The sequence below is a fragment of the Rhipicephalus sanguineus genome, chromosome 5 (assembly GCF_013339695.2).
Source record: "Rhipicephalus sanguineus isolate Rsan-2018 chromosome 5, BIME_Rsan_1.4, whole genome shotgun sequence".
NCBI lineage: Eukaryota > Metazoa > Arthropoda > Arachnida > Ixodida > Ixodidae > Rhipicephalus > Rhipicephalus sanguineus.
Window position 1 is genome coordinate 113,348,162 of NC_051180.1, and position 27,953 is coordinate 113,376,114.

Here is a 27,953-nt window from a genome sequence, read left to right on the forward strand (position 1 = left end):
GTAGCAGCGCACAAAGGACACAATCACGCAAACATAAAAATGACGTAAACACAGGCGCTGGTGTATGCGTCATTTTTATGCGTGCGTGATTGTGCCCTTTGTGCGTTGCTTCATCAAATATCATGGCTCACGAACTATAGCCCATCAGTACATATTAAGTACAACTCAAGTCCGTCTTAATTGCTCACGAGCAATTAAGACGACGCTATTAAAGACGAGTCTTTAATAGCGCCCAGAAACTATGCGTAACAGACCACACCATCTAGCCCAAGAAGATTTACTATTGAAAGGAGCTGTTAATGACTAGATAACACAGACAGGGCATCTTTTGTTGACACCGTGAGCAGATGACATCCGGTCTTTTCTAACAGTTATAACTGAACTTGTAGTTGAGTGTCTCAGCGCGCTGATTTTTAGCTTAACAAAAGGAAGGCTGATGGCATCGTGACCACCGATTCTCGATCTCGATCGTAAATGTAAAACTTCGCATTACAATGATTCCTTTGTAATTGTATTCCTTTGACTTTTATTGGGCACTGATAGCAGTGGCTCACGTGACCGTAACCGTGTGAGATAACAAACATCGTACGAAGCAAACGTATACATACACGAAGACACAGTTACCATCTGTATACGATTGCACGATATGCCACCATAGGAGGTCACCAGAAACTTGCGGACGAACGAACAGACGAAACATAACGCACATACACTCCCATCAGTTAACTGCATGCTACACGTGTAATCGAGCATGGGGCGTGCAAGTGTGGTGTCGCCTCAGGGGGTTGACTTATGTGAGGTATCGAATTAACTCGCGATTTTTCCGTATGTGTGCCAGCCTTTAAAAAGGCAGCACACGAAACTTATCATCTGCTCATGCGAAGGTTACGATTGCGGCAATCAGTGCGGCTTCCAACGCTGAAAAATTCGATAAATCAATAGACGCGATAAATTGCACATGTTGTACGGGTGTTTTTAATCGCGTATAGACGTTACTTCGCTCCATAGTTGCCACTTCCGCTTATAATAAGCGGATTTGGGCTTCTTCTTTCGCCGAGTCGCTTGTAGAATTTTCCACTCGCTTGTCGCGTTTTTGGGGCTTGTTTACATTATGCAGCAAGTATAGTTATTTTAGTGATGATCACGTTCACCAATAGCGCGTTTGTCGTTGACGAATTGCGTATTTGTCGATGATATTGAGTAGTTGAGTGTTGAAGTCAAACATATGTTGGGGGAATGAACAAGTGAAGTTAATCATGTACTGGCAAACGTGCATTCAATCGAGTGGTGACTACCCTGGAGACAATGTTAAAAGGTAAATATGTGTTTTCATTCATAGTTACGCATATTTTCGTTGTACAAAATAATTAGTGATTTTTTCAACTTCTCTTTTCAACTCTCATTATTTTATTATAATTAAAATATTTTCAAGAATGGGACAATTAATTAAATTTCCATTTCTTTAGGGCTTCATCGCGAAATTGGCACCGATTTTTTTTGGGCTTCTTTCGCGATGATTATTTGCTTGTTAAACAAGCTCGGTAGCACCTGGCAACTCTGCTTCTCTATAGAATAAAACCTAAACCTCACCGACAGTTTCTGTTTTAAATTATCGTAGAATTTTTAAACGAACCGTATTAATTAATATGAAATTAACAACCTTCCGCAGAAAACGTGGTACTGGAGTAGTTTGTTCATAGTTTCCGTTGGTTTTCCGTTTACTCCCGTACCCTCCTTGATAACGTTTCTTGGCAATGAAGGCAAAGCTTGGGGGCGGAGCTTCTGCACATGTGCTCCTACACGAATGTAGTCCCTTCTTGGCGTGCGTTTTGTACCACTGTCGAAAGTGTTCTCTGCGCGGCATCAGCGTTGCATAGCATTTCATTTGTCTGCTTAGACGACCGTTTGTGGGTAAAGCTCGTCGCAAGTTCCCGAGGCGAGTAAACGGAAGAGTCGGAATAAGAAGGACTCTCATATGAAGACGCAGACGCAGTTTAACGTTTCAAGTACACATAAAAGGCGCTACTTTCTCATATGTGCAAAAACGCTAAAGGACAGCGTATAATTTCAAACAAGTGTAAATATCTGGTGTGTGCTGCGTCCTGTTTCAAGGAGCTTCCTGTAGAAACTGAGGCGTTCTATTCTCATGTAGAAAACACGGACGCAATTGTGGGAGTGCATTCATTAGCGGTAGCCTTTGCTTCATTGCCAAGAAAAGTTGTCCGGGACATGTGTGTACAGAATATTAAGGAGCCCTCCCCTATCAGGGAAATGGGAGCGGGCGAACCTTGGCGTGGGCGTGACTACTTTCTTTCTTTCTTTCTTTCTTTCTTTCTTTCTTTCTTTCTTTCTTTCTTTCTTTCTTTCTTTCTTTCTTTCTTTCTTTCTTTCTTTCTTTCTTTCTTTCTTTCTTTCTTTCTTTCTTTCTTTCTTTCTTTCTTTCTTTCTTTCTTTCTTTCTCATTGCGCAGTGCCCCCTCCTAACGTAAACGTTGAGCTTTATTATAGGTAGCGGCCGTCCCCGAAACGCTGTTTTCGGGCTGAATCGGCATGGCGTATTTCATGTTCCTTCCGGCGTTCGTCAGCCTCTAGAACGGCCCAACGAAAGGACCGTCACGCTATCATGAAAAGTCACAGTTTCGCCGCAAGGGCGAAGCAATGAATGCGATAGCAAGAAAAGCGGCCCGTGAGGCACGCGCCGCTACGCTGCAGAAAGATATCCCCGCCGGCAGCAACTACCGCGCGAGCAGACAGCGGAAGGGCAAGGTTCTCCCTTATTAAAAGAAGCGAGCGAGCTGGCCGACGATAAATGCGCCCGTTGCGCTCCTCGCGCCATCTCGCTGGAAATGAAGAAACGCTTATAAGCGCCTGCCGTCTCTGAGTATTGCGGTAAAGGATGTGTATATATATATAACTCGGTAAAGGATGTGTAGCTCGCCGTTAGCTGCCTGACGGATCTGCGTTTCGTGGCGTAGTGGTTAGCGCCACACGCTGCAGAGTGAGAGGTCGTTGGCTCGATTCCGCCCTTCGGAAGCATTTCTCTGAATTATTTTTCTTTGGGACTTTTGTATATATATATACATATATATATATATATATATATATATATATATATATATATATATATATATATATATATATATATACGGTGCATGACGGCGGCGGCAAAAACCAGCCGAGACTGTCCATATAATTGCTATCGCAATAAAACGCGTTATAGGAATTCTATTTTTTTTGTAAGCCAGAATTTTCCTGAAATGTGAAATTCTTGAGCTGAACCTCACGCCCTGTCTAGCAGATAAATTTTTGTCCGACAACACGAAGTATTTCAATGAATGCGCCCATAGCAAGCATACTGCTTTCCAGTTGATTTTTCGCATCGTCAGTAGAACGCATTCATATGCTTCAGTTCAGTTCACATTGAGCAAGCATTGGTGCGTGGCCTAGTGGTCAGGGCACTCGCTTGAGGACCGGGGGGACCCAGGTTCAGACCCCAGCTCCAGAAAGCAAATTTATTGAATTTAATTTATTATTTCTTCGGTGCGCGCCATGCGGTGGGTGAGGAGGGTTTTTTGGAACACCGCCATCACCAGCTTCACGGGCCAGTCAATACAAGCTTCGCTTGAAGATAGCTGACTATTTAGAGTACAATGCACTCTACGATATAGTAAAGTTTGGGTCCCTTACCCACGAAACGATAATCGCGATTCAGCCAGAGGCTGACCACCAGGCTTGTGAAAATTCGGCACCGGAGGTGCCCCGTCAGCGACGGTCGTGGTGGCGATTTGCAGGCAGAGGCTTGGAGATCATGGAGGATTGAAGCAGTTTATATACAGATGGTTTCAAAAAACAACATATTTACAACGTATTTACAAGGTCAGAGCGTCTACGTTGGACATCGTCCCCACCTCGGGAGACCCGAGTCCTGCCTCGCAGTCACACCGCCCTGCTCAGACTGCTCTACTTCCCACGGTCGGGCCTCTTTTCCTCCCCCTGAGCACCCCTTTCCCCACTGCGGTCCCGTCTGGCGCGCCAGTTCCTCGAATCCACGCGGCCACACCCGCGGGGAAGGCGCTCCACCAAAGGGATGACGTACAGTGTTCCAGATGAGGTAACCTCCCGAGTTCTTTTCGGGGTAGCACGCACTGGGGGGGGGGGGTGCTTTCAAGAAACGACGCCGGCACGCCGGCACGCCGCCACCGGCTGCCTTCCCTCGGCGCCACCTTGCTCCCGGTGACAAATGTCTGTAAACCCCACGCCGTCCCTCTGTTTTCGTGGGGCACGGTGCCGGCATAGTGGCGCCAACAGCCCTCGCCAACTCTCTGGCTTTTCCCGAACCTTACAAATGTGAATACCCAAACTTACAATTGCCGCAATCAGAGCGACTTCCAGCCCTGAAAACATTTTTAACCAATAGACGCGCTAATTTGCTCAAGTTACGCAGGAGTTTTTCATCGTGTATCGACGTTAGTTCGCTTTAGAATATGACCATGAACCACACAGACAGTTGCGGTGATATAGTTTATGTAGAATTTTTGACCAAGCCATGTTAATGAATGTGAAATGAACGAGCTTCCGCGAAAGCGTGGTACTGGGGTAGTTTACTCATACTTCCCGTTGGTTTTTGCCTTTCGATTCCGTATCCTCCGTGGTAGCTCACTGAGCAGGCCCGTTGTCGACCCACTAATCTCGAGGGCGCGTACTTGGTTCCCACCCAAGACGGTCACATTTCGATGGGGACGAAATGGAAGAACACGTGCGTATAAATTCATAATCGGATAATTTGTTGGGCTTTACGTGCCAAAGCTACGGTATGATTATGAGGCACAGCGTAGAGGAGGATTCCGGAAATTTAGACCACCCTGGTGTTCTTTCACGTGCCCTGACATCACACAGCCCACAAACCTACAGAATTTCGCCTCCATCGAAATGCGACCGCCGCGGCCGGGATCGAAGCTGCGACTTTCGTGGCAGCAGCCGAGCACCGTAAGCACTATACAACCGCGGTGGACGAAATTTAGGTGCACGTTAAAGGTCTCCAGGTGATCGAAATTACTCCGCAGTCCCTTACTAAAGCGCGCCTTATGATCACATTGTAGTTTTGGCGCGTAAAACCACAATGTGATTCCAACTCACTTTTAATGACTTAACCACGATTTCGTTCCTATTGCAATGCGGCCGTCGTAGCGGGAATCGGAACAGCACCCTCGGGCTTAGCAGCGCGGCATCGTAGCCGCAATAAGCTATACCACGGCTTCGGGTTCTTTGAGTTTGCTGCCTCGCGGCCTGAATTCGCTATCTCGTGGCAGGCACTCAAAGTATAGTTCTGGCTTACAACGCCGTAGATTTCTATACCTGACACGACATGCGGCGGTAAGTATTAGTTGTGTAAACTCGCGAGGCCGTACTCACCCGTTCTATGGAATCTTGTGAAGTTATGAATCTGAAAGTTGATTACATCGAACTCCGGAGCGTCGTTCGAGAACTCCAGCACGACAGGGTTTGTCTCGCGCCAATAAATTGCCACCTTTTCGTCTGTGTGAGAATCTGTGAAGGCGCAGGAGAAAAAAAAAGGAACGAAGGAAACATCGTGTTAGGCTCTTTCTTCGGTGAGCCTATATTTTCATTATGCGGCATGTGACATGTTGCAAAAAAAGAAAAGAAAGCTGTAGGGCTACTATATAGAAACCACTACATTACTGCACAAGCTTTCAGAACTTGTGCGTTACTGTACTTTGCTGCGTGTTTTTTTAATGCGATTATGCCTGCGTACATTGGAGCTCTCATACAGCGCTGTTCGTGGTGGATATTTTATTGCCACAATGTTCGTATCCATAAATAGTGCTCAAAACATGGGGATAACAAAGGTAGTGCTAGTTTTAAAAAAAATATGGCTGCTTCGAACTAGTAGTGGTGCCAAGCTTGAAAGAAGAGCGCATCTGGGTGGCCTTCCTTGTTTCTCTTTATTTTAACACGAAAGTGTTTTATGCCGGGGTACACCAAGATTTCAGTGACGTATTTCCGTCCCGGAAATGACGTAAAACTGCACACGATCAGATGAAAGAAAAAAAAAAAGCCCCGTCACCGGGAGTCGAATCCACGACCTCTCGGTCCGCGACGACAGATGCCGGGCACGCTATCCACTGCGCCACGGTCTTTTTTTAATTTTTTCTTTATTGCACTGCGCCACGGTCACACACTCTCAAGGCTTTAAAAACGCGCCTTTTATATCTCACATTTTGCTCTCGCAGTGCTTTTGGTCGGCGGGGTGGTGTCGGCGTCTGGGAGCAGTAAAGTGAAGGTAACGCATCATGACCGTGGCCTCCGCGATTAACTCCTGCAACGCGTCGTTACTACGCGTCCGTCCCATTCGGCGCGTTTCCAATATGAGAAATGCTATTTTGTGAACGCCTTAACACACCGCGAGGTGGCGATTTTACCCTCGGCCTCGCTCATATCATCCATCTATATTAAAAATAGCTCTGCGACGCGTCCCTTCCTTGGCCTGCCTCGCCCGGCTGTAACACCGCGTTCCTCGCTTACGCTAGCCCAGAGAAAAATCGCGGCCGAGCTGGAGCGGAGAAGCGACGCACGTTGCGTTTCCTTCTAGTCCGGTCGAGGGGTTCAATAGGATGGCGACCTTAGCCCATGTTCTTCGTCCAATCAGCGACGCTCTTCTGGCTGTCACACCACTCTTTTTGATTACGCTCTCACCGTTAACTATTACAGGTACCACGAAGATTTGTTTAATCATTCATTATGGACGTTAGTCGTCGGGTTGGAGATCTGCCACCAAGCATCAACGTGGGCGCATCTACGTTAAATGGTGCTGTAGCTACCAAACACAAACAGACATTGTGCAAGCCCTCTTATATCAATGTACAGCAAACATTAAACTTCTGTAAGGACACGTTTTATTTTCGCGTTAAACCGATTTCTATGACGGCGGCATCAACCACATTTTTTTCTTTCTTTCTCTATCTATCTATTTGTTTCTCTTTCTCGCTCTTTCAATCTTCATTTCTCTTTCTTTCTCTTTCTTTCTTTGCTTCTCCCTATTTATTTCTTTCTTTCTATTTCTCTCTTGCTCTCTGTTTTCTCTATCTGTCTTTGTGTCTGTTTATTACTATCTCTTTCTCTCTCATATGTCTTTCTATCTCTTTATGTCTTCATTCTCTTTATTTCCTCTATTTTTCTCTTCCTCTTTCTTTCTATCGCTTTCTTTATCTCTTTTTCTCTCTCTGTCTATATGTTTTTCTGTCTTTTCACTTTTTGTGTCTTCATTTCCTTTGTTTCTCTGTTTTTCTCTTCCCATTTCGTGCGAACGCCTCTGACTTGTGGTGCAATCCCGCACGCTGCAGTGAATGCACTACATCTCTTGTTTTTCCCTCTTCCCTCCTCTCTATTTCTCGTCTTTCTATTCCCCATCCCCGATCCCCCAGTGTAGGGTAGCCAACCGGAAGTGTGTCTGGTTAACCTCCCTGCCTTCTCCTTTTTCTGTTTCCTTCCTTCCTCTTCCCATTTCTCTCTCTCTCTTTTTTTCACGTGTTAGTTTTCATTTGACACTCGCACCTGTTGTACACGGTAGTGGGCTTGCCCAGTTCCCGTGGTGCATACCCACCTGAGGAGTTTTGCACGACGGAGCACAAATTAGAGGAAACTTGAAAAGCGCAAACGACGAAGACGAAACACATACAACAGGACTGGCGCTTGACTTGCAATTGGCGTTAATTTGAAACGAACAGCGTGATATACCCGCGCATCAAGCTCATACATATGCTCGGTGTTGTTGCAGCACAAGTTAGTGATTGCTTAAAACAGCTACAGTAAAGAGAATGAAGAGAGAACATACCGGTTCATGATGATGATAGTTTTTTTGCGACGGAGCACAGGTTACGGCCATTCAAAACAGCTTCGCTGGTAAAAAGCAATATAACTTAGATCAAAGGGGGAGGGGGTTATATCTATGAATGCTGTAGATCGCCTGCACCGTGGTACCTGTTCTATCACGAAGATTACAAAGGGGTATAGTTATACAGGCGGTGTAAAATTAGAACAAAGAACGGCCTCGGGGCGGAGAATTTTGATGGCAATGACGACTAAACGGTGAAAAAAATTTTTGTAGATGTCAGCTTATCACACGCACCAAGTGCTAATTAGCGTGCAGTTTGACATTGTTCGCCGGAAATGAAAATAAAATAACAGAACCTGATTAACCGAAAGGCAACATTATCCAGGCATGGATAATGCCATCGTTTTCAAATTCCCAGTAACAATGAACACGTTGCGAGTTATCATGAATGCCTGCGTAATTGATTCGATCCGAAGATATAATAAAAAATTTCCAGGTGAAAAGAAAATGCAAGAAAAATATGACGAAAGACTAACATGAACAATGAATTCTTCGTAAGTATGATAAACGTTGCTGTGCGAATCTCCTCTCTACGAACAGAAAGTTTTAAAATGTTGGGAAAATAGGTTGCTTCAATGCGTTAGTGTTATAAAGAAACTTACACGGGCGGAAGACGATATCGCAGATTTGCCTGTCCAGCGGGAATAGCTGGAAGTCCATCAAGCACGACAGCCGAAGGGTAATTCTGTAGTGCAAACAGACGGCATGTGAAAGTTTTCTTTTTCATTGTTCACTTGACTTTTTTATGTTAGGTTAAAATGTAGATGTAATATCTGTAGACCAAAACTAAACTTTGTAGTGAGGTAATTTTACTTTTTAAGAAAGCTATCGTATCAGCATCACTAGGTTGGAAGCGAAGTTGGTTCATTTTAAGAAGCTCTTTTTTACTGATGCCTGTGAGGTCGTGAGCTCATCACGTCCAGCATGTTACTCCGGATAGTCAATGAGAACGGTTAGAAATGCTTTCGTTCTACGGGACGTTCAGGAAAATGTAGTCCATGTGCCAAGTACACATGGTGTAGGCCAAGAGTGACAGTGTTGTATGTATGTTCAGCGCGGGCATTGCATCTGATTTATATAATGTCAACAGACTTCCGGAGCAGGCTAACGTATTTTCACTACACAACGAACGAGCGTTCGATATTTCTACCCTGCATTGGGTTGACGTTGTAGTTTCATTTTATTTGGGCAGTTTCAGATACCGAGAAGTTCTTCGTGGCACACCAATCAGGCACCTTTCTTTCTACGCTGAACCAAATGCTGTCCCATAGACCAGGGTCTGAATTCACAAAAAAAGACTTACGCTAAAAGTTTTCGTAAGAGAATGTTTCAGCCAATGACGAAGTGAGGCATGTAGCTAACGAAGTCGGCTGGCCAATGGGACAACGAACTTACGAGAAGGAGTTTTCGGAATTCGGCCTCAGATTCCTTTAATCTTGCAAGCGCGTTTACACCAAGCGTACGTAACCGTGACTGCAGCTATCACCTGACGATGCGGCCGGCACAGGGAATACGCCTATGGTTTAGGTTACGTTACAGCTGAAGGTGAGCACTGGCCGGATGCTATCGCGATGGTTTGTTCCACGCGACCTCGTTCACCCCTACCCTTGCCCCTAAAGAAAAAGAAAGGCTGCCTTACAAGTTACAAGCGACGAAAATGCTGATCTATGGAGTAAACCATGTGCATACCTTATGCTGAACAGGATGACGCCGTCTGGTAGGATCTGCAGCAACTGGTTTGGTACGGTGATGTCGTGGGTCGTGGCGTCCTTGGCGTTCACGAAAAATATGTCCGGCTTCCATATACTCCCGATGAGGCTGCCTTCGTTCGTGATGAAGGAATAATTGACGCCATGTTCATACAGTGCCATGCGCTCGTCAATCCAAGACTCTTGCAGATCCAAATCGACGCGGAAGTCCTATTGTCACGAGGGTGGAAGTAAGGTCGTGTTGGCGCTTCGCTTCCTGAAGAATACTTATAAATTTTAAAATTCGCAATACCAACATTTCTTCTCGATAGGGTATAGTAAAACACGCTAGACAATTGCCTTTACTGACTAAGTATTCTTCTTGCGTATCTATTTTACAAAATTTCGAGGACATTTTTAAAGAAATTGGCTGCAATTCAGTGGGGGTGCTGGTGGTGATGCTGCAGCAGGCGGGTTTAGCCTTACCTAGATAGCCGGTAATTTTTCCGCCTGAACAGCTCCTGAATTGCAGGGGTCTGTCACCACGTGTTAAACAGCCCGGTGTCTCTCAGGAAGGCAATCAAAATTCGTTACACAGTAAGCAAATGCTGTTATCAAAAGTAATATAACATTAAGTAGAGTTACAAGATGGGCTAGTTGGAGTTTATTCAGCTTTAGAGTTGCGCTAAGTGAACGCAGATACCGCACAATACGAAAAAAAATACGGAAAAGTTTTGCGCTCAACGTCGTGTGTCCCGTATTTCTTTTTTTTTTTTTTTGTACTGTGCAGTGTCTATGTTCGCCTAGCGCACCTTCAAAGATGAAGAGTAGTAAAACCTTGCTTGATCACAAATCTGGAATAATAGAAATATTAAAGCATTCCACGCCTTCCTGCGGTGTGTCATTTGTTTATACCATCTACAAGGTGAGTACGGAAAGTTTTTTCAATCATAATTTTGTCAGTCTCAGTTTCTCGCTGCGAAATGACAGGTTGGTGTTAGTTTGCGTCCCAAATCATGGCATAGAGAGAGAGAGCGAGAGAGAGAGAGAGAAGGAGTATATGAGAGGTAGGGAGGTTAACTAGATTACGTCCACTTTGCTACCCTACACAGGGGAGGGGAATAATTTCGCAAAACTTAACCACTTAAATAACGAGTCATATATGTTGCTGTGGTGCATGCTTTCTGGAGAAATAGGCGGTGTCCAAAGGTGCGCCCCATCAGTGGTTTTATAAAGATAATGAGAACCAATCTCGAAGGCTACGCTTGTGCTAGAGGCACGCGCCGCGATTTGCGGGTTGCAAATACGTCTAAAACGCCATCTTTTTTAAAAATATCTATTAGCACAACAAACCATGTCTTTCTCGTTCAGGGGGCCCAGCTCGTAAACGATAAGGTTGACGGACACGTCCGTTGGTTGCCCTGCGAGGGAATTACAAGGTGTCATGAAGTCGTCTTCTGCATAATCAAACAAGCATACTTATTACTACGCCCCTATGGCACCGTGAAAAGTTTACCCGTTCCGTACGTTGGCCACGCCCTCTTGTCGTAACGTTCCAAGACGTCATCAAGAGCGGCAATCTTCCGGGATAATTCCAAGCTTGCGTAACGCATGCCTAGCCCAAACAAGTCACTGCAAAGAAGACACGAATCTTTCTAGGTAAATTTATTCATTATAACCTGCCGCCACATTTAAGTACACTACGGGCCCAACAGCATCTCCGATGGGGTTCAACAAGACGGGTTTGTAGACTTTCATCTTAATCCTCCGAAATATTTTGTTAGTGACCTTTATTTAGTAGTCATCAACTATATTCATAACAAATATTTTATAAAACACAACTCATTAACATGTTGCTAGATTTTGTTTAGCACGCATTCTAGATTTAGTAAACTCGAAGTATTTTTTATTCACGGAAAATGAGAAGATGAATAAACTTTATTGAGAACCAGCAATTTGAGTGGCGCGGCCTAGGCCTCCCACGTGGGGACGTCGAGGTCTTGTCTCTTCGCCGCCTCGCGGGCTTGCTGGGTGGCCCACTTCACGGAAAGAAACAAAAATTGTTTTTCTGTCGCTGTTTGTTATGACTGCCGCGACAGATGACTTAAGTCTGACCTAAAACATACACAATTATCCGGCTGATACTTTGATTGAAGAATGATATAGGTGGCAAAACCCTTTCTCGCGAAGCTTGCGTGTTGAAAAACGGCTGCAGTGCTCCGTATATCCATTGTTCAATAAGATAAAATTAATAAGAACACGAGCAGAAATTGTCAAACCTAACACCCTATATGATTCGTCTAATATTAGAGAAAAATATGAGTTACCTGTGAGCATGACATCCGGAAGAATGGATGAAGGCCACAACAGATGTTAGAAATAGAGTCCTCATTTGCGCACGCCTGGAGTGGAACATGGCCGTCTAGCGATCTTCCAAAACACTTTCCTAACGCCCTCTAACGTCTAGCTTCGGCGTCTAACATTGGCCTGATTCGATTGTTTCATATGGTGTCAAGGACCGGACCACTGCATCCTGCTCATTCACTCATAGCGGAACTGAGGTGAAGAAAGCAGTGCTATTGTAACAATAGAAAAAGTCCCTGGGTACCCTTAGATAACGCTACAGAGATGACAGGCGAAATTACAGAAATGCACCGCTTATGATGCAGTGTATTTCTTGTATGAAAATTCTTTTTCTCTGTCTTTTTGTACTATGCGTGTCAACTTTTGTATATGGTGTTGTATGAAATGTTTCGTATATTACGTCCCATAAAACTTGTGTATGTAGTGCAAGATTCTTTTTTTCTGTTTCTTTCTGTTGGTTCTTGAGATTTTCGTAGCGTATCGATGGCCAGTTGTATTTCTGAGTATGTATAATAATGCGGCTTCACATTTCTGAGTGTGAACATGCCGTTATGCCTATATTATGGTGTTAAACTGTTTTCCTCACTTATTATTTTCTTTCTGTGACCTGAAAAATGGGGCCATGGACCACGTCATTTCTTGCTGACTTTTTGTTCATGGTCGTCAACGTCGGTTGTATGCATATTGAAATAAATTTGATTTGATTTGAATCCTATGCTCTACGAGGTACTACTAATTGACTCGAATCACTCGAGTCACTGAATTCGCATTAATGTGCGTTGATTTTGATTCACTTTAATGTACGTTGATTCACTCGTGATTCACTTCAACGTACTTTGGTTCACTCTTGATTCACATTAGTGCACATTGATTGGCACATAGGTAAGTGCGCCTCTAGGAATTTCGTAGACAACTATGATATTACATTGGGAGGTAGTGAAGGCAATGTTGCATTTGCACCTGCGCGTCTTTACGTACCATAAAAAGTGCAGTAACGGGTACCGGTCACCGTTACATGCCGGAAGGTCACGTGACCTGAGCATAAACGTCAGCTATGATGTAACACCACCGCCAATGTTTGAACGAAAGGAAAAGTTTCTGCCTGACCTTGCGTAAGTATCGCTATTACGCCAATGTCAGTGGTTTGCCCGTGTCAGTGTCAGCGTACTCCGCCACGGTGGTCTAGTGGTAATGGCACTCGACCACTGACCCGAAGGTCGCGGGATCGAATCCCGGCCGCGGCGGCTGCATTTTCGATGGAGGCGAAAATGTTTGGGGCCCGTGTACTTAGATTTAGGCGCACGTTAAAGAACCCCAGGTGGTTGAAATTTCCGGAGCCCTCCACTGCGGCGTTTCTCATAATCATATCGTGGTTTTGGGACGTTAAACCCCAGATATTATTATTATTATTATTATGGTTGGCCCATGTCACTGTCGGTACCAGTAACCTACGCAGTACTGCTCCGCGGTTCCCACTATTTTTGCCAGCATCACTGCTGCCACAACCAGAGTCGACAGCGACGTGCTGCTCTACCAATGACGTCACACGTTACGTCTTTGCTCTGGTCACGTGACTCTCCCGCATGTCATGGCGACCGGAAGTTCAGCTGCAGCGCTTTTTAGGGTATGAAAACTAGCTACGCCAGCTTGATTGATAATAATGCATGTTATGGCGTAATGATAAAATTCAGCAACAATGCATGTGTATTTTCAGAAGATAGCATTGTTCGGCGTAGGATAGCAGTGTTTGAAAGCAGTATTTAGAGAAGTTAGAGTTGCTGTAAATACTACCGTTAGGTAGAATAGTTGCGCATCTGTCTTTCAAACGGCGCTATCAACTATGCGTTGCGCAGAAGCTGACGGTCGGCACAATTTTTGTATTTCTAGACGCCATCGCTGCTGCGAACTCTATTGACACTAGTCATCGGCAGTCTATTTAATCAACGGTCTTGGACCCACCAAACCTGTCGATCGTCGACACGATATCCATGTCGCCTGCATAAACGGAGTGCGGCTTCGCCGCAAAGCGGTGGTTGCTAACCAAACCTACGCGCAACTTCGCTACCTAAATGCAGCATATACAGTAACTCTTAAAGCAGGCGTGCTTAAGCGCCATCTTCCAAAGATTATCGAGAGATTACTGCACGATAAGAAAAAAAAAGGAGAACCCATGTTGGCAAGATATACGCGTAGTTATTTGAAAAAAAAAAGAGAAAAAAAAAACAAGAGAGAAAATATAATTGGTGTTATTTCTTGCGAAGTAAAGAACGCAAGACCTTACCCGAACAAGTTTAGTAACAGCTACAACAAAATCATTATGGTACGAACAAATGTATTTTATCTTTGCCGATGTTCTTTCTGTTATTTACCTATTCACAAACACCATCGTAAACAGAATGTTTCGGATGATTTAGTCGACGTACGTACCTTTAGTTTACCAGTTATCGGATCACGTCAGCGTATTTTTACTAAATTTGCAACTATTAAGAGACGATGATTCGAGAGAACCTGTACGTACACGTTCAATGCGGATGATAATACACGACAATCCATGTTATATAGACGCTGCTGTTTGTTGAGTTCAACGTAGCTCTACGTTTTTCGAAGTCCAAATAAAAGAGGCTGAACTAAGGTTCTAGTCTTCTCGCGCGGCAGCGGTCTCGCAAATGCACGATAAATTAACGGCTTTCACTCCTGCATGTACAAGAAAAGAAAAAAGTACTGGAGTGACCATGCGTACTAAACTATACCAAAGAAGAAACATCAGATGAGTGTGGGGGAAAAAAAAGTTTTATTTCGTGTTGAAAACCACCGTGCTCTGCCTGCGGCTATAAATGCCAACTACTCGACGTTGATCAAACTTTCTGTTTACACCGTTGCTCTTGTTGTATGTAAAGCAGTAGGTTTCTATGTGTTTTGAAGAGCATTGCACACTTGATGCTGTCCTAGAGAAAGGAACAGTATCGCTAGGCTAAAATAAATATAGACGATATAGGTCTTATAGCGATTTAAAACGCATTTTCCAATGATTCCCTTCAAATATTCGTATATAACAATTGGTCATGCTATTACATTAGCTAGCTGCGGCTATTGTGGTAGTCACGGCGCCGTTACATGGAGCTGATGTAAAAACGCTCGTAACGCTGGTCTGTGTAATACAGCCAGTACACGAGGTTTAAGAAGGCAAAACAGAAAGGAAACATGTAACGGCTGGCTCTGTCGATGGCCTCGGCTCTCTTCTGGTTCCGGTGGAGTTCGAGCTTGCTCTTCGAGTCCAGCTTGAGCAGGAAGTCGTCCGTCGGGTAGCCATGGCGGATGTACTGCGTGCGATGTAAATAAGAGATCAATGCACCACGAATTTGATTACATCTATCTATCTATCTATCTATCTATCTATCTATCTATCTATCTATCTATCTATCTATCTATCTATCTATCTATCTATCTATCTATCTATCTATCTATCTATCTATCTATCTATCTATCTATCTATCTATCTATCTATCTATCTATCTATCTATCTATCTATCTATCTATCTATCTATCTATCTATCTATCTATCTATCTATCTATCTATCTATCTATCTATCTATCTATCTATCTGTCTGTCTGTCTGTCTGTCTGTCTGTCTGTCTGTCTGTCTGTCTGTCTGTCTGTCTGTCTGTCTGTCTGTCTGTCTGTCTGTCTGTCTATCTATCTATCTATCTATCTATCTATCTATCTATCTATCTATCTATCTATCTATCTATCTATCTATCTATCTATCTATCTATCTATCTATCTATCTATCTATCTATCTATCTATCTATCTATCTATCTATCTATCTATCTATCTAATTTAAAACTGTTTTTCTGAGGAGATATGTAGAATTGATGCCCAGGATGTTGCTTGAATCTTCGTTGCCGATATGACCATCAGTAAAAATTCACGTTTCTGGTTTTATTTATCAAATACATGAATGGAAGAATAAGCGTAGTAGCTAACCGGCGAAGTGTAATGTGTTCGAAGGCATGCAAGAGGTGCCATGCCCACAGGCTCCGAAATGGCGCAAGCAGAGCAATGAACACGACGAACGCGTACAGCTTCGGATGTTGTACTCACATGCAGAAGGTTGGCGATGCCGAAGTCCACCCTTCGCATGATGTGAGGCCTGAGTTTCATGCGTATGAGATAGTTGACGAGGGTCGTCTCTGCGAGCTCGGCAAATATGAATATGATGCACAGGGTTGCCCAGACGTCGATGGCCTTCACGTACGTGACTCGAGGCGCGACCGTGCGAACCGACGACATGATCGACAGCACGGTCAGCAGTGTGGTGCAACCGATCGCCACGCGTATCTGCGGCAGCAGCATAGTGATGTAGAAGGGCACCCACGAGATGAACACCGCCAGGCAGGTGGTGAAGTAGCTTTGTATCAAGTGGAACTCAATACGGCGGTGCAATAGGAACGTCACGTTCAATGTGCTGAAGGTGCCTGCAACAGGGGAAGAGTTTTAGTGGCACGAACACCGATGGACACTCTTGTTTCTCTTTCAAGCGATTCCGGTCCAGCTCTTACTTCCGGTTTCCAGAATATTCAGAGAAAGTTTCGCAAAAAAAAATCGAAATCGATGGTTCTGGCCAAGTTAACAGTCACATTGGATACATATGATACCTGGCCTGCGAGTGCCGCTACCAGAAACCTAAATCAAGGATCAGAGTCGCCTGCCATTTTTTATATTGCGACGACGACTATGGGGAACGTGCACTGAGCTAGTGGCGCCGCTGCGCGGAAGTGAACGAAACGAATTGGCGTGCTACGTGCAGCAGCCGCTCCAAGAGCCGAGCCGTGTCACGCTGTTGGAGGAGTTTTGCAATGTCGCGCATGAATTGCTGCGTCGTCAACTGCGCATATAGTTATAAGAAATGCCTTCCTGGAACAAAGTTTTGCCGTTTTCCGGGGCAAGAAAGCCTTCTAGACCAGCGGGAACGCTGGATTCGCAGCGTACGCCGTACGAAGTAAGTGATCCTGTGCATGGTTATGAAGTACATGTTGTAGCTAGTTCGCTGTGAATTTACGCTCCACGCAAGTGAACCGGTATTTTTACAGTCACACGGAACCGAGTGGCAGCCGGCAAAGTGGTATCGGGTCTGCGGTGTACATTTTGTTGGCGGAAGGTTATCGACGGATCCAGCGTTTCACTCGTACGCTCCTGACGTACGAGTGAAACTTGACGCCGTCGATTAGCTGTACGTGCGTTATTGTTACACGGACCGTAGTTCAGACAATTTCATATGTACATAAAAGCGAGCATCATTCAGTCATGCTCATTTGCAGGTAAAAAATGTTACTCGTACCCCCTACCTATAAGCAGACAGCGCAGCTCGTAAACGGGAACAGTAAGGAACAGGAGCCGGATGCGTGGCACAATGCATAGGGGACCGCGCGAATTTTAACTTTTATTACAGCTGTATTGCATTTGCCCCTTGACAGCGCTGCGCATGCAAGCGGTGCCGCGCCACGCTGTTTTTATGCTACGTGACGGCTAAGAAATTGCTTGCAAAAATGGCACGTAGCAGATTTACCCAAGCACTCATGCAGCCCGACCAACGTCCACAAACGGAACTGCACCATAGAAAGCTTCACACAATTGTTACGTCATCACTAAATGCAACACGGGAGGCGATCGTACGTACTACTTGCGCCGATCGCACTCGGTTGCCCTCAAGACAACATCATGCTACAGCACATGTTTGACGTTAATGTCATCATTTACTCAGTCATAAGCAGGTAAAATGATGAAAAAGCGTGCGCACAAACATCGATGATGACGGCGTATGCTTCCTGGTTCACGTTGGCCTGTCGCACGCATCGCCCTTTCAGAATACTGTCCGACCGTGCTCTCTTCCATCACGTCGAAAACGTGCCTGCTGCGGCATAATTTGTATCCCTTCACTTCGGTGGAAGCTCTAAAAAACCCTGCGCTGTTTACTTTCTTGAAACCGGCGCGCTTTATTACACCAGTCGCCATCGCGCGCACGCACGTCCACAAAACGCTGGCGCAGCACAAGGAGAAACTAGAATTCGTAGCACGCCACTTGACAACTGAGTGGCCACTCGCGGCGCTGACGGCGCGCTGGCGCGCTGCATTGCCGCGCCACCTGTAGGTGCCGCACGTTTCCCATATAGACACTCCTGATAAATATTCACCGGTAAAAGAGTGGTGCCGTCGTCAAACTTGTAGCGTGCGCGTTCTTTGTTTCCAACGTTTCTCATTGCTCTAGTAGGAGGCGTTGTCTCTAGGAAGCTTGATACACGCTCCAGGATTCATGTATTCTCGCTAAATAATTTGATATCGCCTTATTTATATGAACGACTTTCGGTTCCTGGGCGCCAAGTTGGTCAGCGACGTCACTATGTAGGAAGTTTGAACACGTGGGCCCACAAAGTTGTGACGCACGCAGTGCTGCATCGTCTGCTCTCCCATAAACGTCTGCATCGTCTGCTCTCCCTTCAAGACTCGCTAAAATTCACTAATAGAGAATAGCGGTGTGTACGGAATTGCGGTTTATGCACAGATCTTTGCGAAGTACCGGGTTACCGGAAGATGCTATCGACATCTTGTGACGCTTCGTGCAACCACAATCATAGGTGCGTTGCTTCGTTATCGCTGAGTGACCGTGAAAAAAAAAAATTAAAAAGGCAACGCACACGGAACTACGCCGCTGCCGAAAAGAAGTAGAACACATGAGATTTCTGCAACAGCAATTACGTGCTTGTCCGGTTTGTCTTAACGCCGCCAGGTGGCCCCATCTATCTGGTCTCACGTTTACTACTACGGTAACCCGGTATGCTAAAGCAATGTGCGGACATCTCCAAAGTCGCCTTCGCAGGTTCGCGTGACGATGAGAAGCACTTTGCAAAATGCGAGCGAGTTTTGCCACTTCGGCAACACGCTGAGAAAAAACTGAGTGTAGGTTCGCAACCGATGCTCTCTTGGCTTGCCTGGTGCAGGGGAGCTGTGGGTCACCGCGCATTGCACGTCACTCTAATATGGTCTGACGTCAGTAAAACTTTCGTTGCACTTTCTACGCAGTGACGTCGGTGTCAGTCGCGCTAGCGATAGGTCTGGATCGCGAGAATGAGCATTTAGGTACACTTTGTAAGCGAATTAAAATATAATCTAAACGTTTGCTCTGTCCAGCACTTCGTGCTGAGTGTCCTTGCATGCAGAGGAAGCCTAGAGCAGGCTTTTTATAGCCTCAAAATTTGGTGGCACCACTGCTTTAACTGCTCGACACAGCCTCTTAGCTTCCATGGCGTGTCACCGTCACTTTAATGTTGCGCATGTCTATATGTGTATGCATGCCAGGTTCATTTAATAATATTCATACGCCAAAGTATTGATTCGTACGTTTGTTTACTTGGCTCTGTGGCCTTGCTTTCGAATACGTCGTGAAGAACTGAATAAATAAGCGAACGAATAAACTTCCGTTATTGATATTTTCTTTCATTTTGTTATTACAATCCAGTGTGTTTCATTTAAAAAATTGGCGCAGCTAGCACTAAGCTGCGCAAGGCTTGAAACATCGAAACTGTACGAAATCTGAAGACTAATCTGGTTGCTTCTAGGTCGTTTCTAGGCCTTAACTAGGTGATTCAGATTGTTTCTAGGTTGCTTGTGCGTCATTGCTAGGCTTTAGTTATGTGAGTCTAGGTTGTTTCTACGTTGATTCTCAGCGCGAAGAGGATCGACTTAAACCACAGACAGTCACAGACACGATGCGGATGTCCAAACTGCAGGAACAAAACCTCGCGCTGAAACCAAGCGTTAGTCTCTCATAGACCCACAGACACGATGCGGTTGTCCAAACTGCAGGAACAAAACCTCGCGCTGAAACCGAGCGTTAGCATCTCTCATAGACCCACAGACACGATGCGGATGTCCAAACTGCAGGAACAAAACCTCGCGCTGAAACCGAGCGTTAGCATCTCTCAGAGACCCACAGACACGATGCGGATGTCCAAACTGCAGGAACAAAACCTCGCGCTGAAACCGAGCGTTAGCATCTCTCACAGACCCACAGACACGATACGGATGTCCAAACTGCAGGAACAAAACCTCGCGCTGAAACCGAGCGTTAGCATCTCTCATAGACCCACAGACACGATGCGGATGTCCAAACTGCAGGAACAAAACCTCGCGCTGAAACCGAGCGTTAGCATCTCTCATAGACCCACAGACACGATGCGGATGTCCAAACTGCAGGAACAAAACCTCGCGCTGAAACCGAGCGTTAGCATCTCTCATAGACCCACAGACACGATGCGGATGTCCAAACTGCAGGAACAAAACCTCGCGCTGAAACCGAGCGTTAGCATCTCTCATAGACCCACAGACACGATGCGGATGTCCAAACTGCAGGAACAAAACCTCGCGCTGAATCCGAGCGTTAGCATCTCTCATAGACCCACAGACACGATGCGGATGTCCAAACTGCAGGAACAAAACCTCGCGCTGAAACCGAGCGTTAGCATCTCTCATAGACCCACAGACACGATGCGGATGTCCAAACTGCAGGAACAATACCTCGCGCTGAAACCGAGCGTTAGCATCTCTCATAGACCCACAAACACGATGCGGATGTCCAAACTGCAGGAACAAAACCTCGCGCTGAAACCGAGCGTTAGCATCTCTCACAGACCCACAGACACGATGCGGATGTCCAAACTGCAGGAACAAAACCTCGCGCTGAAACCGAGCGTTAGCATCTCTCATAGACCCACAGACACGATGCGGATGTCCAAACTGCAGGAACAAAACCTCGCGCTGAAACCGAGCGTTAGCATCTCTCATAGACCCACAGACACGATGCGGATGTCCAAACTGCAGGAACAAAACCTCGCGCTGAAATCGAGCGTTAGCATCTCTCATAGACCCACAGACACGATGCGGATGTCCAAACTGCAGGAAAAAAACCTCGCGCTGAAACCGAGCGTTAGCATCTCTCACAGACCCACAGACACGATGCGGATGTCCAAACTGCAGGAACAAAACCTCGCGCTGAAACCGAGCGTTAGCATCTCTCATAGACCCACAGACACGATGCGGATGTCCAAACTGCAGGAACAAAACCTCGCGCTGAAACCGAGCGCTAGCATCTCTCATAGACCCACAGACACGATGCGGATGTCCAAACTGCAGGAACAAAACCTCGCGCTGAAACCGAGCGTTAGCATCTCTCATAGACCCACAGACACGATGCGGATGTCCAAACTGCAGGAACAAAACCTCGCGCTGAAACCGAGCGTTAGCATCTCTCACAGACCCACAGACACGATGCGGATGTCCAAACTGCAGGAACAAAACCTCGCGCTGAAACCGAGCGTTAGCATCTCTCATAGACCCACAGACACGATGCGGATGTCCAAACTGCAGGAACAAAACCTCGCGCTGAAACCGAGCGTTAGCATCTCTCATAGACCCACAGACACGATGCGGATGTCCAAACTGCAGGAACAAAACCTCGCGCTGAAACCGAGCGTTAGCATCTCTCATAGACCCACAGACACGATGCGGATGTCCAAACTGCAGGAACAAAACCTCGCGCTGAAACCGAGCGCTAGCATCTCTCATAGACCCACAGACACGATGCGGATGTCCAAACTGCAGGAACAAAACCTCGCGCTGAAACCGAGCGTTAGCATCTCTCATAGACCCACAGACACGATGCGGATGTCCAAACTGCAGGAACAAAACCTCGCGCTGAAACCGAGCGTTAGCATCTCTCACAGACCCACAGACACGATGCGGATGTCCAAACTGCAGGAACAAAACCTCGCGCTGAAACCGAGCGTTAGCATCTCTCATAGACCCACAGACACGATGCGGATGTCCAAACTGCAGGAACAAAACCTCGCGCTGAAACCGAGCGTTAGCATCTCTCATAGACCCACAGACACGATGCGGATGTCCAAACTGCAGGAACAAAACCTCGCGCTGAATCCGAGCGTTAGCATCTCTCATAGACCCACAGACACGATGCGGATGTCCAAACTGCAGGAACAAAACCTCGCGCTGAAACCAAGCGTTAGCATCTCTCATAGACCCACAGACACGATGCGGATGTCCAAACTGCAGGAACAAAACAGCATCTCTCATAGACCTACGGGCACGTTCTCGTTGGCGTAGGTCTTCGATCGCTTCGGAGCCGCCGTCACTTCGCAGCCATTTGTTGGGCTTACTGTTGCCTTCTTCATTTTTGTGGACCAGTGGTTGCCCAATTTCTGTGGCACATACCCGTTTATGATGATGATAGTTTTTTGGTTCGCCGGACAAGGAACGATTTGCTAAACAGCTTCGCTGCTAAAACAGAGTCGTCGCAGTGTATGCGCGGCAACCACATGTATACAGCCCACTTACCTATTTGTCGTCGCTCAACAAATTGTCCTGTGTAGAAGCCAACTAGGTCGAATTCCTCCATTTGTATGTCAAACTCCAGCGAAATGGGTTTGTCGCGTGCCCAAGAAATGCGTGTTTGATCGTTTCTTTGTGCATCTGAAAATGGACATATCGGTGCCTTATTCTGATATGGTCGGCTACGAAGCATTTGTAACAAAACATTGTTTATGCGTGAAAGCGCTTTTCTCTCTAATTTTTTATGTGTACTCACACGGTCTAATAACGATGAAGCACTTTTGTCTGTCCAGAGGAAAGAGATGAAAATACATGTGACAGGAAAGCTTGAGGCGCACTCTGAAACAAAAGAACACAAGCCGCGCATTAATAATTTTCAAGATTAATTCCAAAAATCAGTATACAAAACGTGTGCCGATACTTGTCAAAGCTAAGTATGGTGTGCAATGATTTAGATTGTATTGCAATGCATTTCGCAAATAAAACAGTTGCGAAAACCTGTATGACAGTCCCTGCAATTGCTTCTGATTGTGTGAGGCGTTGTAAACAAGTTGAGTGCGTATACCACGTGTGTAAGCCTAGCGCTGGTTCTATAGTACGATCATTTCTTAGTCGAGTAACATCGTAACCACTACTGCAACGCTGTTATTGTAAAGTTAAGGCGATTTTTTGCTCAAGAGGAGGCTTCAGTCTGGATGATCCTAAATAAGTAGGCAAAAATAGAGAAAGTGTTTTTGTCCGCAAGGGCTGCAATGATATTTTAATCAGGTTGGCTCTACTAAAAAAATACGTCGAACGAAAATGACCATAGGAGACGTATTTCCAAATTACGGGGTAAATTTCTGAAATACCCACTGATAAGAGATGTAACAACCCTGCACAGTCCTCCTAATAAATTACACATAAAAAGAGGAGAACTTCCAGCCCATTCTTATTTTTCTAGTTACTACAGTCTCATTGTTCGGATCTGAGGTCACTACCTACCCTTGGTAAACGTATTCCTTTACCGTGCACTTCCGGTGCATCGCTACCTATTGCGAAGCGTTGCTCTCTTCCGAGACTTTCGAACATTACTTTAGTTTTCTGTATATTAACTTTTAGACCTACTATTATGCTTTCGCTGTCAAATTCACTAGGGCACTATCCTACAACGAAATCTAATTTTGCGCATTCGCTTTGGTGCAGAAACATTCTTCTTCTTCTTCTTCTTTTTCTTCTTCTTCTTATTATTAGTGGTAGTATTAGTAGCAGTATTTGGTTTCGACGCACAAAACACACAAGGCCACAGAGGAAATAGGGAGGGAACAGGCTAACAACTGCCACCTTAAGGGGCACAACGCCTGCTTGCTCCTTGGGGAAGGGGGAACACGGAGGAAAGGAACATAAGAGGAAAGAAAGGGGGAACACTAATAGAACCATAACCTTTCTTCTTGATATGATGCACCTCGAGCACCTCTCGGACAGGGAAGCATTAGCCAGAGAAGTGCTAAAAGTGTATTGCAAGTGCCAAGAGCGCCTAAACATGTCCCTTCATCTCGAACCACCTTTGAAGATGCTACAGTGGCCAGTAATTATAAGTGAACAACTCCGTCACGTCTCCTTCTGCTGCCCGAGAATTACGAGCGACTCCGACGCCTTTGTGTCTCGACCGGCGTGAAGCAGCTCAACCTCCCGTGCCGCGCTCTCACCTGACCCCGTAGAGCACGTAGCCGCCAGGAGTTATCTGGACTAACTCGTTCGGCGCCGTGACGTCGTGGACGGTGGCGCGCTTGGCGTTGACGAAGTACAGGTCGGGCTTCCAGATGAGCGCCGTGATGGCCTCGCCACTCAGCATAACCGTTTCATTGATGCCGAAACGGAGCAAGCTCAGCCGAGGGTCGTACCACGACTGTTGTAGGTAGGCGTCCAGGTCGTAGTCCTGGACCAGGGTTGTGTTTAGGTAACGCGTAATTTTTTTTTTGTTAGCAACAAAGGCTCGGCTTGCTTGTAAAGCTCGCGGATGCACCAGAAAACATAGTCTCGCATATAAAACAAAAAGGACTCGTAAAAACTACTCGTAACAGCAGGTGCAAGTCGGCTTCGATGTTGCACATACAATTAGTCAAGGCAGCCGGTCAACAGAAAAGAGTATTTCCCAACTAAATACTGCGGCAGTTGAACTTCACAAAGTTTGTGAAAGGCCTCTAAAGTAACGTGAATTCACGGAAGGTAGCAATGTCGAAAAGGTAACGGAAAACTTGTGGTATTTGTAGCGATGTAACTTCATTTTAGTTTAGATAGTTCGTGGTCATCGCTCACTGTACGGTATAAAACGGCCACCCATATGACGGAGAAGGGAAGATGAAATATGTTTGCTCCGTAGGGCTTTCCGCTCCGCACATGAAACCGCAAAAAAAATAAAAAAAAATCTGCGCACTTGCGCGTGTTGGATTCATAAACCTGTTAAACTCTATTACAAACTTGACAAGTCATTAAACGCACACTTGCTGAAGGAAACGGATTCCTCGTCACCGGTCCTATAAAATATTCTATGCCATGACTTGCTGTCAGAATGAAACGTGCTAGATGTCAGCGCTTAGATTAGAAGGGCCTTCAGACACTCGTCGTTAAACAAAGGACTTTTCTGAGTGCCGTCATGGGCCCTTTTTAATGTGAGACATCTGAGTCTTAAAGAGTTAGTTTAGATGTCTATGAGCATGCCTTGAAACAGGCTAGCACAACCCTCAGTGGCGAAATGAACTGTAGCGAGAAGACAGTTTTCTGCCACATTCTTGCCAGTTAAAGGGGTCGAAGCCATTGTGCGTAAAGGACGATAGTCCCGTAGAATGTGTATACACTCTAAAATGCTTTATTCGACGCTGCTGGTTTTAGTATATGAGCCAAGGACAATGGATGCTGCCAGGCAAGCGATGTAGTCACCGATAAAGCTCGTCACGGATTAGGAATTAACCTGTAGTGACGCTGTACATCACAAAAAATGACTTGATAAACATCGATCTAAACAAAATTTTATGTGACATTATCGGCCATCATGCTAATAACACGTACTCGTTTATTTCTTATCGTAGCACGTTTTACATATCTTTCTCTTGTGGAACAAACATAGATTGAGGGAACAGATTGGAACAGCCTCTTTAGAGAGCTGAAACGTACCATACTTGCTGAATTGAGAGGTCCCATATCATATATATCGAGGAAGACTGTTACTTCAGTTGGCAGAGCTGGAAAAAAAAAAATAGAAACGCACGACACCTTTATTAGAAAGCGAAAACGCGTGGCACGTAACAAGACAAACAAACAAACAAACAAACAAACAAACAAACAAACAAACAAACAAACAAACAAACAAACAAACAAACAAACAAACAAACAAACAAAACACAAATAAGCTAACACCAAAACGATGAGCTAATTCCCAATGAAAAAAATTGGCTTGAGTATATCGGCTTCGCAGATTAGTGGCTTACTATCCTTTTTAGTATAGTTAGTAGCGGGCTGAGTGTTCGGGAATTTCGACTATGGTGTTGCTGCTTACAAGGTCGGAAAACCCAGTACTGATCCACTTTCTGGTTAGTCATGACTCACTTTGAAAAAGTACGTTTGAAAACAGACGAAATAACATCGCAAACGCAGCGCTAAAATACGGAAGTCACTTTAATATTCAAAGACACACGTAGCTTCAAGTGCATAGCGAACGCGTACACTTTGAATAACTCTATGTCTCCGCTATGAAGCACTTGAGTTTTCTTCCATTATTCATGCAGAAGAGTTTCCAGCGACTTTCTTAATGATACTTTTACTTAAAATGTGACCTTCAATGTTTAGCGTGTGTCTGAATTTTTCATATCAAGTGCTTAAAGCACCGCATATGAGTAATGCCGATAGGCCTGGCAGCAGAACACTTTAATCTAAAAGGCTATAGCGAGCTGCTGCTAGTCTTTTCTCTAGGTTTAGCTTAGCATTAATTACAAATGAACTTAACTCCTGCATGGCGCTAAAGCGAACCTAAAGCGTAGGAGTGGGCGTGGGCTGTAATATTTAGTGGAGGCGGTATCGAAAAACCGTCATGCACTGCTTGTACGTTTCAGAATATCAGGCAGTCAAAATTAATCTCCACTTCTCCAGTACGCTGTGTGTTACGAGCATGGCTGGGATGTTAAGTTCCACAACTGTACAGTAGTGTGCCTGTAACTATACAGGTATACATGAAGTACTGTACATGTGTTGCGCTGTGCGGCTACACAGGTGAACAAGAGAGGTTGCTGAACCACTCCGCCTTTTAAGCATGCACTCACGCGTCCCAAAAGTGGGCCATGCACGGCGGTCGTAGTGCTCAAGGATTTCGTCCAGAAATGGAAGTTCCGGGAAGTCGCCCATCACCACGCGACTTTCGTGCGGCTCTTTGCGGTCGTTCTGCGGTTCCAACCAGTGTACGTGGTCCTGTGGAAACCTGCAAAAGAAAGTCACACGCTACCTTACGCATTCGCCTAAGACGACTAGAAGGCTAAAGCCATCACCGTTTTCTTCTCTGTCGATGGTATTGATAGCTTTGCAATACGATACTGAGCCTTACCTTCTCTGTGCCTCGTCATGATGGCGATCAGCGTATTAAACAGACCAAGGGCAAAAATGGTCAAAAAAGGTGGCAAGGTTCCCCTAACGTTACAACAAGGACATTATAAAACCCGATCGACAAACACCTACTCATTTTTAGAGCACCGGTTTTGTCTTAAAATTCAACAGTCATTCTATATGGGGCTTTGTATTTGCGAGCAAAGATAATGTACGCTGATGACAGCACTCGTGGCTTTCCTAATTACGCGACATGCAGCAGAGCGAACGGGAAACGCAGCCTCATGTTCTATGAGCCGCCTCCTACTTTCCTTAAAAAGCACAAGGATTGTGATGTTTCGCACTGATGGACTTATAGAGTTGCACCTGCTTTCTTGATTCCACTATCTCCTCCATCCTCGCTACATACTACAGGGGACATGAGTAAGATTTAAACACACAGACGCAACTGTAGCAGAGATATATTTACGTTCAGCTTCTTTTTATGATAAGGTACTGAGGCACCAACTCACCTTGCTGGCGACATCGCCCAAGCCCGGTACACGCATTGTAATATAAGAAGCTTGCAAGGCAGACCAATGGTACTCCAAGCCGGCATTTGTGCAAGTGTGTCTGTAACGTTCACCGATTCGTTTGGAATACTGGTGGCGTCATTGGCCTCAATATAAGAGCGAGTTATAGGAAAAGCAATTGATGGACGCATCCGGCTTTTGTAATTGCGACCTTCGACGCTCTCACTGTAGGTAGTGAATAAAACGAACTGCATGGGCTTGCAGCATTGTTGCCCGCCGTGCTACTAACCTGTGTCAATGTTCGTGACGCTTGCGCTAAGAGAGCAAAACAACACGGGAAATCACTGTCGCTGCTTCCACGTCGACGTCCACACCTGTACTTTCAACTGCATAATAATGTGTGCATAATGTGTAAGATGCGACTATTTCAAATTTCTGATATCAATCGTACAATCTTCGCTGTTGAATCGTTATTCGATTCGAGAATTATTTTTGGTTGGAAATGTC

General features: G+C 45.4%; 2 protein-coding genes across 2 annotated transcripts in view; both read right to left on the reverse strand.

Annotated features, from left to right (window-relative positions):
* Positions 1 to 12,604: 12,604 nt before the first annotated feature.
* LOC119394153 (myosin light chain 1) overlaps positions 12,605 to 27,953 on the reverse strand; it is a 520,807-nt gene continuing 505,458 nt past the window's right edge. The window contains exon 7 of the mRNA XM_049415666.1: positions 12,605 to 12,615. The gene's annotated coding sequence lies outside the window, so the exon portion shown is untranslated. The remainder of the gene's footprint in view (positions 12,616 to 27,953) is intronic.
* Positions 14,934 to 27,460, reverse strand: LOC119394914 (glycine receptor subunit beta-type 4-like). The gene is made up of 7 exons (XM_037662216.1): positions 27,447 to 27,460; positions 26,680 to 26,812; positions 24,051 to 24,280; positions 22,619 to 22,701; positions 22,369 to 22,503; positions 16,066 to 16,439; positions 14,934 to 15,283 (listed from the first exon to the last, which is right to left on the reverse strand). Exons 1-7 carry the CDS (start codon positions 27,458 to 27,460, stop codon positions 15,074 to 15,076), a joined length of 1,179 nt encoding a protein of 392 aa, XP_037518144.1. The 3' UTR covers positions 14,934 to 15,073.

What these genes read in the sequence shown, in the direction of transcription:
- LOC119394914 (XM_037662216.1), bottom strand. An exon ending in CTTCATCGTTATTAGACCGT is followed by an intron (nt 22,504 to 22,618) that starts GTGAGTACACAT and finishes GTCCATTTTCAG; the next exon opens with ATGCACAAAGAAACGATCAA. An exon ending in TGTTGAGCGACGACAAATAG is followed by an intron (nt 16,440 to 22,368) that starts GTAAGTGGGCTG and finishes CCCCTGTTGCAG; the next exon opens with GCACCTTCAGCACATTGAAC.